The sequence below is a fragment of the Neopelma chrysocephalum genome, unplaced genomic scaffold (assembly GCF_003984885.1).
Source record: "Neopelma chrysocephalum unplaced genomic scaffold, ASM398488v2 Primary Assembly neopelma1_25, whole genome shotgun sequence".
Classification (NCBI taxonomy): Eukaryota; Metazoa; Chordata; class Aves; order Passeriformes; family Pipridae; genus Neopelma; species Neopelma chrysocephalum.
The window spans coordinates 29962005-29977324 of NW_020897694.1; the positions used below are offsets into that span (position 1 = coordinate 29962005).

The 15320-nt window shown below is 40.1% G+C and overlaps 1 protein-coding gene across 2 annotated transcripts; it reads right to left on the bottom strand.

Moving 5' to 3' along the window:
* Positions 1-3520: 3520 nt before the first annotated feature.
* Positions 3521-13976, bottom strand: ARGLU1 (arginine and glutamate rich 1). Of its 2 annotated transcripts, none has more exons than XR_003532855.1 (4): positions 13369-13976; positions 7169-9318; positions 6658-6741; positions 3521-5537 (listed from the first exon to the last, which is right to left on the bottom strand). XR_003532855.1 is itself a non-coding variant. In XM_027674730.1 (4 exons), the coding sequence occupies exons 1-4, from the start codon at positions 13722-13724 to the stop codon at positions 5373-5375; spliced, it is 831 nt and encodes a 276-aa protein (XP_027530531.1). In that variant the 5' UTR covers positions 13725-13975; the 3' UTR covers positions 3521-5372. The 2 variants fall into 2 exon arrangements, 1 of the variants encoding a protein (XP_027530531.1); XM_027674730.1 differs by having other exon boundaries at positions 9093-9318; positions 13369-13975.
* Between the last annotated feature and the right edge of the window lie 1344 nt (positions 13977-15320).

Here is a 15320-nt window from a genome sequence, read left to right on the forward strand (position 1 = left end):
CCGATGCACACTCTAAGTGTATAAAAAACTGCGTTAATAAAATCACTTTTGAGTAAGAACTAAGAGAAAAACGACACTTCATCTCCGAGATAACCTAAGCATCAAAGATTAAGACATCCAAAGAAATGGGGGCTCAGTAGCTACTCCGCCCAGGTCACCCTTTTTGGCCGAGGGACCGGTCCCTGCGGCTGGGGTCGGGCCAGGGGGCCCTTTCAGCGCCGCGGAGGTACTTAGGGGTGAGAGCAGGGCCGGGCCGTACCGAGACGGACCAGGAGGCGGGGGGCGGCCCGGAGCGGGCGGTGCTCGGAGGGGCCGCGGCGGCGCGAAGTCCCCGGGCAGCCGCGCTGCGACCGCGCTTCCTGCCTGATTCCCGAACCCTCCGCCCGCTGCATCGGTCTCCAACATTCCCGTCTCGCCTCCGAGAAGCAGCAGGGATCGCCTCGGACACGGGGGAAACGTGAGAGTAGAGGTTGGGAACGGGGGTCTTAAAGCAAAAAAGATGACAAATGTTCGGAAGTTAGAAATCGGCTTCGGCCGCGTCTTCTCTGAGGGCTATTTCAGGAGGAGGTTCCGGCAGACATTTCGGGTTTCGCAGGGAACGGGGTTTCCTGACATACGAATTCGCAGGGGACAGGCTGCTAGGGGAAATCCTGCCGCGGCCGTAGGAACGGCACCGCGGTTCCTCGGCGCCCGGGCGGTCCGGCTCGGCGGGAGAGGATGGACACACAAATGGACAGACGGATGGATGGATGAGTACGGCCAGCGAGCAGGTGAGACCCACCTATCCCTTTCCTTCACTGAAAAACTGGGACACTCTCGTTTGGATCGCTTAAATTTCCTGTACCTCAGCCAGGCTTAAAACAAAAAATCGCGTTTATCGCTGAATAACCCTTTTCGCCTTGTTTTAGATAGTGATGTGGGCAATAATTACATAGACATTTGCTCTGGTCCTACGAAATCCGTAATAAAAGGCAGCTAATTTGAATGGGATCAGGATTGGGCCCACAATCCCTGATTCTCTTTTAAACATCAGTCTAAACATCGGCAATGAGAATATATGGGACATGAATCTTTTTATTAAGTGGAAAAGCTCACCATCATCAATCATTACTTAAAAATGTACCAATTTTAAGTCGAAAATACATAACTCAATGGATACAATTACTGCTACATTTAATAAAGAGAAATGTCATAACTGATGCTTACTGGCTTAAATGGATTCTTTATCATTTGTCCAAAGGGCAAGTGTGCCACATACTTGAAACAGCTCTTAATATATCATTCACACCACAACAATGCATTTTCTGCACTTATGGTAAATACACATCTAGATGTTAATTTGCCTTCTCCAGGTCTATTTTATAACTGCAATTTTGGTTAACCATAGGTTCTTAGATAATGAGCTTGGCTCCTCCTAAATACAACCAATAGAATTCAAGCAGCCTTATAAAAATCAGAAACTAAGTTTGTACACCCTAACCATGCATTTTAATTGTTTGACTTATTTTTATACCAATTCTCAGTACCACTCTGAGAAAACAAAAATATTTACATTATTTTGCGGTTTGTGATATGAGTGGTAGGAACCTGGGATCAAGCTTCCACACACCCATCCCTTTATTATAAAAGGGGGTTCATGTCCTGTTGAGCAGAGCTGACGCTGAATCAGCATAACCCTTGATTCGAAGAGTCAGTCCAGGGAGAATGGTCGGAAGCATGAGGTTGCTCCGTACAGAAACATCAAGAGGCTCAGCACTCTTCAGCGGGCTAACAAAAGGGTGGGATAGGGAGATGGAGATAACCCTGAAATGCATGTTTGGTGGCACCAGCATGAGAATGGAATAGAGACACATGAAAGTCATGGTTCAACTCCAGCCAGACTAGCCTGTCAGTCCGAAACCATACCAAACCAGGCACTTCAACCATATCCTCCTGCCTTGGAATGAGCCTTAGGCACACTGGCAGCTCCACAGTTCTCTTCTGAAATCAATCCCCTCTGTAACACAGCCTGGAAGGTGTTTATTAACTTAAATTTCCCCTGCACTTGCACCGAGACCCTGCAATGACAGAGCTAAGATCCCAAATGCTCTGAAAATGTTTAATGAGACACTGCATGCAGTTTAAAGTGAATAACTAACACCTCCATATTTGGTGTACGTCCAAAAAATGGCACACGTTAATGGCATCACAAAGAGGGGATTACCAGCTTCAGGTCAGCAAGGGAAATAGAGAGGTTGAGGTGTATGAGATGGCACAAAGCTAAAGAGAAAAGGAGAGACATCAAAGGTAAATCCTTCTTTTTCAAGACAAGATAGCAATGGATGAACTATTGATACTTTAGTGAGATTACACATAGGTATGCTGTTGCTTGGCAGTTTAGATATCTCACCGACCTAACTGTCTCTGCTGTGCTAAGTGTCAAGGATTCCATCCCTCCAATAAATTTCACAGCAGTCAGCTTTCCACTTGTACTTGGAAAAACAATGATAAACGAACATGGGAATTAGCAAATCACCAAAGTAAGAGCACATGTTTAGCATGCTGCTCTAAGGCCTTCCATGCTCCTGCCTTTGCCAGACAGATGCACTGTTCAGTATTAAAATAATTATCCAGGACATTTATGAACAGGCGTTGCGGAAACTAAGATCTCTTCTGTTATAAGGGAAATGAATACTGCTCAAGGTAGGTGGCAACAAAAATGCCTACCGGCCTCCCTGAGTGAGTCAACAACACACAAAAACCCAGAACAAACTAAAAATTGTCTAACCAAAATTTGAAGTTGAAACTTCAAACTGTAATGGAATAAAAATAAACACCCAACACATTCACCAATAGCAGTTTCTCTAGGCAGGTCAATATCCTCTTGAAGATGCACGCAGGGAGCTCACAGTTTAAACGCCACATAAATGTCAGCCTAAACAGGCATGAAGTTCCATGGGAATATAAGAACATGCCAAGTTCTCCCAATCAAATGTCAATTTATCCCCCTCCCAAACTGTGCACACCTCTACTTTCCTAGAAATCAGTATCCCTGAAGTCCTACAATAATTTTAAAAAGAAAGAAAACCACAGTGCAATGCAAATGTAACATTCGCCCACACTGAACCTACAAAGAACTATCTCAAAAACACAGAATGCTTTAGGACAGCAGAGACGGAGATTCCACCAACTGAACTTCTACCACAAGAGGGAAAAAAACCCCGAAAACAAAAAAAGCAAAACCAAAAACCTAGCTGCTTTTCCGTTTTTTGAGGGCAGGGGAAAGAGAAACAGGTAGTGAAATGAGGAAAGGCAGAATGGGCAATCTCATTAGGAATGAGCATTTTGTCCAAGATAGCCCTAGAGGTGTGATGGAAAATAACCTTGTAACATCTAAGCCTACACAATGTTATATGCGGAGAACAAAAGTTGCTATTTAGCAGCAAATTATGTGATGCAGAACAAAATGCTTGATACCACAGCTGCACACATGATTACTAAGCTTCTTGCTTTTAGAAGAGGAAATGAAACTGCATAGGTCTGTTTTGAGTATTGACTTTTAATAGCTTGTTTCTCATAAGGGAACAGGGGATGTTTTCTGTTTTAGAAATACAGGTATCAGTTGATCTTTAAATACAGCCTGCTCCTGCCAACAGGTCACGTACATGATTTATTTGGCTTCAGCTTTTGTTTTTATGCATTAAGCAACTTTTAACCTTCTTTTGTAATACAATATATAGGCAAATTTAAGTACAATAATAGTGTAGGTATTTTACCGTCTTCACATTTTCTTGACATGCTGGACAAAGTGATACACATCAGTCTGGCCCCCAAGCCCCAGTTTCATACAAAGCACGTTGAATACTGCTTTCAGTGGCACACTCAACTTGCTCCCATATTTAATTTGCCAAATCTACAGAAACAGACCCTTTGGGAATATCAGGAATTACTTCTGACTTTGTCCAGTGACATTCAAATACTCAGGCAACTACTGGTAACTTTCATTTTATGGTTACTACAGATGTTGCACGCTGACAGGAAAAGAAAGTTTTAGAACTGGACAAGCTATAGTAATCCAGGTTTTGGTAGAAGAATTATATACAAAAAGGGGATTTATATATATAGTTTTCAATCTGTAGTTTCATTTTTCAAAATAAAACCTGTATATATAAATGGATAATATTCAAGATCTGTATATGAATAACAGTTGCTTTCTGGCTAAAACAATATATTTAGACAGAGTCTCACTTTCTGTTTGTCACTTCAAGTATACTAGCCAGTCCAGTCCTTTGGGAGAAAAAACTTCCATTTTTAAATCCTTGAGGATCCATCAGATTCATTATTTGGTAATGACCTTAACTTATACAATATACTATATTATGAGGTGAACTGAAGGGGATTAGATATCGAAGTACCGGTCTGGGTGCAGTAAGCCGAACAGCCGTTTAAACATGATACTACAGCTGAAATAAGTCTCTGTCAGAATAAAAACCAACATTCATAAAAACAGCAGAAGCCATCAAAAACATTCACAACTGCAGGGATTTTTTTACTGTGTGTAATTTTGCATTATAAGTAGGAGAAGCCACAATAGTTTAAAGCAAAATTTAAAAAAATACCACTATAGTCTTGAATTTAATAAAGTGAATTGTCACTCTTATAGCTGTTTATAGAAGTGTACTAAAAAAATTTACTTAAACATATGAATTTAAGACTTTCACTTTATTCAGCAAATTGGTTTATTTACACAATGGGGAACGCTGGTTGAATGCTGTCAATGTAATAAAAACAAATCTAACAGAGACAATACTGCTCTCTATGTATTCATAGCAGAAATGACAAACTATTTCCTTACCTGTATCAGGAACATCAAGCGCAACAACGGGACAGTATCATAGGACACTGATTTAACAATAAACCGCAGAGGTCCAGTAATACTATGGCAATTTACTCATGTATTTACTGACTTCAAAAAAAAACATTAAAAGTCAGCAATACCCAGTATAAAGTTCTGTCAATTATCAGAGTCAAACTCTGACTAGTAGGTCAGTAAAACCTTATTAGATCATCCACAATTCATGAAGTGACATGACTTGCTTCAGATCACCAATACAGAAACAAAATTGATGAAAACAGATTATGCTCTAAAAGGCAATGATGATCTGATAAGGGTTTAACTTAATGGAAGTTTAAAAAAAAATAAGAATTGCAGAGCACAGCCCCTATTAGAACAAGCTAACTTTCCAACTTTCAAAAAAGACAAAAAAAATTGAGAAGAAAAAAAAACAAAAACACTTCAACATGAAGCTACCATACAAAGTTTTTTTTGTTTTCCTTTTTTTGTTTTTTCCATTTGTTTCTTTTTTTTTCTTTTAGGAGTTCAGAGTTGAAATTTAATCCTGGCTTTTTAGGGAGAAGGACAGTTTTGGCCTAGACTTTCCTTTGCCCAGGATAATTTTTTGCTCTTCCTTTTGCTGACGTTGTCTCTCTTGTTCTAGTTTCATCCTCTCCTCATGAATCTTTCTTTGTTCTTCAACAATTTTCAATTGTTCTTCAGCCTATGTAAGGAAATGATAACATTTAGGCCAGCATATTTTGTAGTCATAAAAGCAATTTACAAGTCTATATTAGCTTCCAAACAGGTCCAATCCTGCATAGGTATGTAGGCAGTTCTGCCTGAGCTAGATGCCATAGTTTGTTTCAGTGAAACTATTTATAAAATGGTTATTTGAATTGAGTTTAGAAGAAACACTGAGAACTTTCTACAGCTAATGTATTGAAATCTTGGGTGCTTACATGCCATATTTTTCAGCACTGCTGTGCAAACAACACTTTATATTTAATTAAGGAAGACAACAGATATCTAAAGATATCCCAACGTGTAAAATGCAGGCACAATGAAGTAACACATCTTCAAGCAGAGGTCCCTGCTCCAAAACACATCTAAAAACCCCTCCTAATCCAAACCCATCTTTACTTGATTTGTAACTAGTCAGTCCTTACACTGACCGATGGTTCTTACAGCTCTTCCAGTGGTCTTCTAAAGGTGTTTATTTTGTTCATTACATCAGTTCATACTTTAAATTTTCTTTATGTCCTGTTTCGACCATATAAGGTTGAGAAAAGGGTAAAATAGAAAGAGATCTAAAGCAGGTGTAGTTCAAGCAAAGAGTTTTAAGAAGCCTCCTTTTTACATGAAAGAGGTGTAATTACCTGGGCAATTGAAACTGATTAAATGGTCTTGAAGACCAACATATGCTAGACTTTTCTAACTTAGACATCTCAAGCTTATGCTGAAAGTCCCTTTCAGCACTTCTACATCAACATTATACTCAACTCAAATCCAGTTTGTACTTGTCCTGCTCAACGAAACAGAAGAAGTCATTTGAAGCTGAACATGTCTGCAAACTTACTTCAACCTTCCCCATGAGCTATACTTAAAACAGACTTTTTAAACTCTGAAGGCAGCAATTTCCCTCTAAATTAACTGCATCCGAACTATAGTGTTAGTGCTAAGGATCTGGTCTTTTATGCTCAGGGGAAGGAGAGCAATGCTACTGATACAACCAGCAAGAGGCAAGTTAAACTCTAGAAAGCGTGGATTTGTTCAACTGTGTTTCAAATCTAGCAGAGATACCTGTATTTCCCTACAAAATGGTTATCTACATCTTCACATACCAGTTTAGCTTGTGCTTCTGCAATTTTTCGATTATTCTCTTCCAGTATTCGCTCTAGTTCCTCACGCTTTGCACGCTCTTCTTCCTAAAGGGGAGGACAGGGCAAGATGTTAGTAAAGTAAAATATTCATTTCTGCATGTTCACTAATCTTTCTCAGAATTCTTTTGTGAACTGACTTAAAGTGGCAGCTTTACAGCCACCTATTTTGTCTCACAATGGTAAACTGTGCAGCCACTAAAACTGGTTTCTACTACTCAATTTAAATCATCCCGCCCAGTCCAAACAGCAACCAACTAAACCCTCCCTAATCATAGAATCCTGACAATTTATTACTAGAATTTTAATATCACACAAATCAACAAGGACAACTACAAAAACTGGATAGTATTTACCAAATTAAAAAGTAATATAGAAAATATAAATAAAGTGAATAGTTTGTCTCACCAATTAAGTATACCTACGTATTCTTTACCTATACTCCTTTAATCAGCATTAAAAGTTGAATATTTACTGTCTTGTCCAGTGTCCTGCAGAGTGTGCTCCTCGGCTGCCATACGCGCCAGCTTCCTCTTTAAAATGATTTGTACTGTTAGCTTGGCAATACCTGCATCAGCAGCTCAACCATTTATAAAGAAACAACATACAAGGAAGGCTGAGCTGAGGAATGCAGATGTTTATGGTAAGAAGGAACAAAAATATGTAAATCATTCCTAAGGCAAACAATTAATAAGAAAAATACATTTACTGTTAGTGAAAAATACAAATGGTAATCCATACTTCATGGAGCTATGGGCTTCTTTCATGGGGAGAATGGACTTAACATTCAGTATTTTGACAATTTTAAGACAGCTGAAACTGTCGTTTGCAGCATGAACTTGGAATTCAGGAGTCCAGGGAAGGCAAGATCAGGAAATAAAGCCTTGTAATTGTTGTTTTCTTGGTGAATTTTATGGAACTCTGTTATGCAACTCAAATATGAAGACTGCGTGAAAGTTTTTGAAGTGTTTCAGTTCACATAATATATATCCAAATTATTTTAATATTTGGAGGATTTAAAGTTAGCCAGAGGTTTGTGTCTGTGTAAGAAAAAAAAGTTAATACGAACAAAGCAAGCATATGAAAACTTCTTACTATGACTAGTAACGAGCTACTAGCTAGCACACTTCACTCCAGGCATGGAGGTTTATTATGTGTTACAAAGAACTGATGAGACTTCTCCACATGATATTAACCATAGCAAAAATACTTTTTAAAAAGAGTCATCCATCTGATCAAATGAAAATCTCTATCTATATATGAAGAATTTTCTGACTATGAACATTTAAATTCAATGTAAATTCTTTCATATTAAAGTCTGAATTTGCAAAAAAAGTATCATTTAATATTTTTAATATTTATTGTAACTCAGCATTCCTTTTTTTTCATTTAATTAAGTGATACTATGTAACTGACAAGTCACATTTAGTATGAAGGGGAAAGCTGCATCGCTACTGTCTCTACTTCTATAAGCCAATCAAAATATTAATTTAAAATAAACTGTGTAGGAGGTAGAGAATGAAAAAAGCATTCAACACTTATGACTATTTAGCACAGATTTGCTTTACAGTTTGAAGTTTGTTTTGAAACTTTTGGATCCTGGAATGATTGGTGCAGGCAGGCATCAAAGCCTTTAGTAGCAAATTACTGTCTCACAGAAAGACATTTTCAGCTTCTGCTCCAGCTGCTGATTAAAAAAACAAAACAAAACAAAAAAATCCAAAAACCCAAAAACCCAAGTCACACGTTCAGCTTGACTTCAGACAAGGGCAACCTGCTCTTTTATAACTTCTAGGGAGAAAAAAAGGAGTTGTTAGTAGTTATTAAGAATGGGTATAATGATTTGGACAGAGATCCTTCATGAAGACGTGAATGGGCTTATGCTCGAAGTCCCAGAATTAGTCCAATGTATGCTCAAGGAAAATGTTCATTTTAAAATGAAGAATAAGAAACCTATTTGTTAAAGACAGGTACTGCAGATCACTGCTGGACCCTGCTTTTTGCCTGACTGAAGGCAAAAGCCTCTTACAGTCTAGGTAAACAAAATGAAACAAATGAAGGATACATAATTACAGGTTTTTCAATACCCTTCCCCAAAAATGAAAGGACTGCTGATAAATCCTGCAGCCATGGCAAAAGTTTCAAACAATTCTGAAATATGTAGGTCAGTTCCATTAAAAATCAAGTATCCTTGTTCAGGTTTTAGGAGAATAACTGTTTAAATATCAGTGAGCTCCTCTGAATAGGCTAGAAATTAAGTTTCGCAGCAATGCAAGTTTATATGAGAAGGGAATTAGATTTGCTGTATTCCATCTCTTTCTGAACCGAACAGGAGGCACAAACCAACACTGAAAGTTTTGCCATGGACTGTCTCTACTTTCCAAACGACCGAGCGTTACCTCTCTGGCTTTTTGTGCTGCAAGTTCAGCTTGTCGCTGTCGCTCGAGTTCTTCGAGCAACTGTTTTTCCATGATGCGCTTAGCCTCCTCCACCCTGCGGAGAACCTCTCGCTCAATCTCATCCTTTCTTTTCTCCAACTCTTCTTCTACACGTTTAGCCACAAGTTCTTCCACTCTTCGAGCAGTTTCTTCCTCTACGAGTTTCTCTTCAATTTCTTGTTGACGACTACAAAATGCAAACATGAGGATTACCTTTTTAATCAATAAAGAATGTTTGCACTAAAACATCAACTCCTTCAATACCCAGCATCAGCCACGCTACTGAATAACTTTTGAAAAGTTTTATCTCTTATCCATGGACTATATACATATAGAATATTTTGACCTACATTTAAAGAAAGTGAATATTCAGACAATCACTGTTCCTACTACAGGGAATCCATTCAGCCTATACCATACTTAGCATCTTTATATATACTAACAGACTAAGATTAAGAATACCTAATCATACTACTTCTTCATCATAATTAGGGGGGAAAAAACCCAAAACAACAAATAACACCCCCCCCCAAACCATTAAACAACAACCGCAACCGACCCCCAAAATCCAAATCCCACCCAACTCTGACCATCCTTCAGGAGTTCAAATGGTCTCAATTTTCAGCCACGTGTAGCAGTAACATCCTGTAAAATCTTGCCTTAAAGTTACCACCTCAGAGGTACCAAACTCATCACTAGTAACTTAAAATAGAAGACAGAAGCAATAAAATTTGTGATTTGAATATTTTAACTAGAATTCCAGTGGTATACCTGTAATCTAGTTATCCAATCATTTACCTATCAAATTTTGAGTACCTCAGCTCTCCTTAAGTTTTTTTATTGCAGCACTCTGTTCCTACTGTAATTATCCAAAATAAATTATACCAATACCAAGCGTTAAATAAATCCCTGTGAACTACAGCTTTCCATGTTCTGAGTTTTGGAAACATTTTCAAACATCTTGTCTTTATTTTTGTTTAGCAGCAGTGTTATCACTTAGCCTGACTGCTGTTTTAAGTTTTCATTAAGGATATGAAGAGTTTAGCTAAATTTGCAGTTTAATTACCCAATGCAGGAAAAAAAAAAATTCCAGGTAGTAATCAGTAGTACAACACAGCAATTACATATGCAACGATGAGCAGTGAACACTGTATAGCTGTATTTTACATAGTGCTATTTATCTGGAATTATTATGGGCTTTGGGGAGAAGACTGTTGCTTTTAAACTTGACATGGAACTTCCATTTTAAGTATTCTGTGAAGTACAGAACAATCTTATAAAACTTATCTTCTGGATTGTTAGCCACAGAAATGCATGATTTAGAATAACGACTACAATTGCAATATCTTCATATCCTGTCATTTTCATAACGCTTGCATTTTTCTATCTCATTTGGAAAACCTTTCTTAATCTATCTTATTTGGAAAACAACTAATTTAAAAAAAAAAGAGTTACAGGATTTACCAACTTTTAGATTTCCCAAGGTACAATTTACAAAGATGAAATAGGAGATGATGAAGTATGTACTACTGATCTAGATAGGCATGGGAAATACAGAGCTGAAAGGCTCCCAATTCCCCCTTTTCACGTGTCATCTTTTCAGAAGTGTACTCAAGTAAGTTAACTTCAGTAAAAAATTTTGGAACCCTCAACTCAATCATTCGGCCTGAGAACACAAATTTTATTCTTATATTCCTCAAGAGACAGCCATCTTACCTGGGGGCACATTAGGCCAGTATTCACTTTTCCAAAATTGACACAAAATACCTTGAGGTGATTTTTTCAGAAAAAAACAGACAACAAAAAGCAAACAAAAAACCTAGACCACTATCACCATCCAGAAAAATGCAACACCCCCATTCTGATACAGTAGTATCTCTGCCAAGCCACAACCCTTTTTGGACAATTTTTTAAACATCCTTTATATACTAAATATCCTTTTATTTTAAAAGGTTTTCATTTCCTCTTATGAGGTTTTATTCAGCAACGAATACTCTCACTGTCCTTCACCAATACTGCTTAGCGTACCTAAGAGGCTGTCCTAGAGAAAGAAATGGTCAGAAAGTTCATATTCTTGTGTTTTATTCAACTATCATAGGTTTATGTTTAACATTGGGAAATCCAGAACAAAAGTTAACTAATTGAATAAAGACAGTGCATAGTTACAAAAATACCCATGACATTCATGTCTGAAATAAATTTTCAAGTATCCTCAGCAATGGATGATGTACTCACTGTGCCTGCAAATGTTTCATTCTTCTCACCCCAACAAATTCCATTTAAATTTAATTAAACCAATCAAATGTGTTTTTCAACACTTATAGGCAATGATAATATTACAATGCCTTTGACCTCATCAAGGAAATTAAATTATAAACACAGATATAAATCTCAATGATTTATTCTGTAGTTTGTACCATTTTTTTTTTAATCACATGAACTTACAGTATTTCATACAGAGGTATAACTTTATCATCCTGGCCTACTGATGATTCCAGAGCAAAAGATAAGTCATTAAAGTAAAAAACTATTTTTAGTATGATCCATTTACTTCTTGAAGACTAATTTTATGAAATCTGCAGAAAAGAAACCATTTACATGTCAGCAAACTTCCGAGGGAAAAAAAGTCATACTTGCAAGGCCTTTATAGAAAATGAGCATTATAGGAAAGAACAGAAGTTAGGTTATGTATTAAGATTTGAACAGACACAAGAAGAAGAAAGTAACTTTCAATATATGAACTGTCCACTCATTTATTCAGTCAGCAAGGAAGTACTCCTTTCCTTCAATAACATGAGTCTACACTAAATAGGTAACACAATTTACAGATGACTTACTCAAATACCACACTTTTCTACTATATTAGGTTTTATTGCTTTTTTTTTTAAATTAAAGGGTATTCCAGAAGTATGAAAATTTCATACCCAATCTTTTCCAACATTGATTCTTCCTCAAAAGTCTAGTATTCTGTAGCAAATATTGCTCAAATGTCACATGACTCCTATACAGACTTCATGAGCATTTTAAAATTTCAAAACTAACTTAAATAGAAAATTTACTTATATATGAACTAAACCAGCTGTGAAACACTAAAATAAACTATTCGCTATATTCTCAAATTGTTAAGCGCATTCCAATTCATCACTGAAGATATGGATGGAATATTTTTTTTAATTTAGGTACTGACTAAAATTATAAACCACAAAATTAGGATCAGTACCTCCAAACCCTTCAGACCCTTCAATTTTAACCTGTGTTTGTGTTACTGTGGAAGTTTTTGACAACACTGCTGTCAAAATCTCACGGTAGCAAAGAAGATTATCAACAAACAAACACGAAAGTGATAACTCGGGCTCACTCAGCCTTCTGAACGTCAACTAATATTTCATGAGAACGATAGTGCTGAAATAAAACTCAAAGTTCCATCTGAAAATTAACAGGAGTACTTGACTTCACTCATACAAACAAGTGCTATTTCTAGCCTAGGTGGTCCAATGAGCAAGGGTAGTATTCAAAGAAGAATCAGCTGATCACAACTGTTCAATCCATTCTCCTCTGTGCTGCTTAAAGGTCTGTTTCATAACTTATTACGCTGCTAAACATCAGTGCATACCCAACGTTTATTAAAACAGAATTTATCTCTGCAGACTCAACAAATAACCACACTCCCCACAACGTAAACTGAAAAGGGACAAGGTTTCAAACAAAACAAGTCACCGGCTGTCACTGTCCCATTTGCCAAGAAAATAATCCCTCAGTGTTAATATAATAGCTTCACAGTGCTTCTTGAAACCCTCAGCCGAGCAACTCCAGATGTCTCCGCTCGACGTACAAGAAGCCCCACGCCAGGGCGGGGAGGGGCGGGCGGTGCAGCACAAAGCCTCGGGCGCCGCGGCCTCGCCGCACAGGGAAGTTTGGGAGCAGCGCAGGAGCGAGAGCAGCGCCGGCGGATGGGAAGCGGCAGAGCCGGCGCTGGGGAGGCGGCGTGCGGGGGGCTCGCCCCCGAGTGGGCGGCTCCGAACGCACCTGAGGGAGCCGGGCTTTGGGAAAGGGGCGGATGGCGGGAAAACCGGCTCTCATTAGGCCTCAGCGAAGGCCCGAACGCCTGTACCCCAGCGCCAGGCGGCCCTCTCGCAGGAGGAAGGCGCGGAGAGAAAGGCACCAGGGCATAGACCACCCCCCTTCGTCCCCCATCCCTCACCTCCCCCCTAACCCCCAGCCCAGGCCCGGAGCTCACATTTTCCGCTGCCGCTCGAACTCCGCTTTTTTCTCCTCCTCCTCCCGCTTCTGCTTTTCGTCCAGGCTGCTGCGCTTGCTCACCGTGCGCCCGAAGATGTCGATGCGGTCTGGGGGGGAGGAGGCGCGGTCGCGGTCCCGCTCCCGGTCGCGGCGGGAGGAGGGGGCCGTGTTGGAGCGCGAACGGGAGCGGGACTCCCGGCGCCGGTTCCGCTTGCTCTCCCGGGACTTGGAGCGCTTACGCGCCCGCTCCTTTTCCCGGGAGCGAGACCGCGATCGGCTCCGGTTCTTCTTGTTGTGCTTGGAGCTCTTGGTGTGCTTAGAGCGGGACGAGCTCCGACTGCGGGACCGACCCATCCCGGCGGAGAGGAGAAGCCGCGCCGACGACCGCTCGACCACCCCCGCCCCTTTCGCTAGCGGCGCCCGGGAGAGGTGCAAGGAGGCTCTGCACGCATCAGCACCCCCCGATATAGCCCCTCGTTCTGTTCCTTCCCACCGCTTTGAGCTGCAAGGAGAAGGAACAGGCCCCAGGAGCAGGAGCAAGTCCGGACGCAGCCAAGATGGCGGCCCTGGCTCAGCAGCGACTCTCCTCTCCCGCCCCACAATGCACCGCTCCGCGATCGAGCCGCTCCCCCCCTTCCGCCGCCTCCGGCGACGCGGCGGAGAAGGCCGAGAGCACTCGACAATGTTCGGCAGCCAATGGGAAGCTCCACTCGGACGGGGAGCTCCGGCCAGCCGGGCCCTTGGGCCGTGGGGTGTCCGACGTGCGGGCAACCCGCGGGCAGCGCGGCCGGGCGCCGAGCGGGGTCGTTGACATCTTTTTCTTTAGCTGATTTTCTTTTTTTTTTCAGTCTGGTGGTTTTTTTTGCTTTGACATAGGGGACACAAGGAATCTATCAGGAAGTTACGAAAAAACAGTTAGCCCCCCCCCCCAATTGTGAAAATTATTTTTTCTGATGCCACTGTTGAATCACTATGGCGACCCATCCTTTAAAGAGAAGGAAGCACCTAAGATTCGTAAATGCTTATTTGATCGAAACCAACAACATAACGGGCCCGCAAACAAACAAAGTTTTATTAGTAAATTACACACTTGGTGTGGAAGTTGTTGTGTTAGTTCCTACACCTACTACATAAGCACACAGCAGTGCGTTTTGGATAAGGGGTGAAAGGGAAGAGAGGAATTAGAGAGACATGAATTAAAGAAAGAAAGAAAAAAAGAAAAAGGAAAAGAAAGGGAAAAGAGAGAACCAGTCCTGGTTCCAGCGTTCATCCAGCTGAGGCGATGTCAGTCCTGGTTTCAGCATCAATCCAGCTGTGCTGGTCCAGCTGATGAGATGTTCAGGGTCCTGGGGGTCTGTTTCCATGTAGCTAATGTCCAGTGTGGCACACTGAATGTCTATTTCGGCTGTATTTAGCGTATATTTACATGCAGACATTATTGTTCGTTGTTGTTATCAAGTCTGTAGGCAAAGGAAGCACTTCAGGTCATGCAGAGAGTATGAACTAGTGGTTCTGTAGGCATCTCTGTAGGATGTTTTTATCACAGTTCTGCCATGTAATTTTTAGAATTTTCTGCTCTAACAATGTTTAGAACTGGTGTTATTCTTGATTTCAGTAAACTGGTGCAATCTATATATAGTTAACCTCACTTTTTACTTTGAGCAGAAATTTTAGCTCCTTGATATCTTTCACAACTGGTGCTTTTTTTTTTTAATAGGTAGATATTTTTACTAAGTTTATGTACTGTTAGCAAAACATTCCTTAAGTCACCGCACAAAATCAAATCTCACTTAAAGGTAATTTCTTCTAATTAATTTGATTGACTTGCCTTATTTTTCTTGAAGGAAGACTTTCTTGTTTTGAAATTCAGACTTAATCTAATGAGTACCAAAAATAAATCAGGCGGAAACATCTTTCTGATAGATCACTTTGCAAGTAACAGCAGTGTAA

Excerpts from the sequence above, each read along its gene's own strand:
- ARGLU1 (XM_027674730.1), bottom strand. The coding sequence starts at position 13,724 with ATGGGTCGGTCCCGCAGTCGGAGCTCGTCCCGCTCTAAGCACACCAAG. Across the intron at positions 6,742-9,092 it reads CAGCACAAAAAGCCAGAGAG|GAAGAAGAGCGTGCAAAGCG; the intron begins GTAACGCTCGGT and ends CCTCCCCTTTAG. Across the intron at positions 5,538-6,657 it reads CAGAAGCACAAGCTAAACTG|GCTGAAGAACAATTGAAAAT; the intron begins GTATGTGAAGAT and ends TTCCTTACATAG.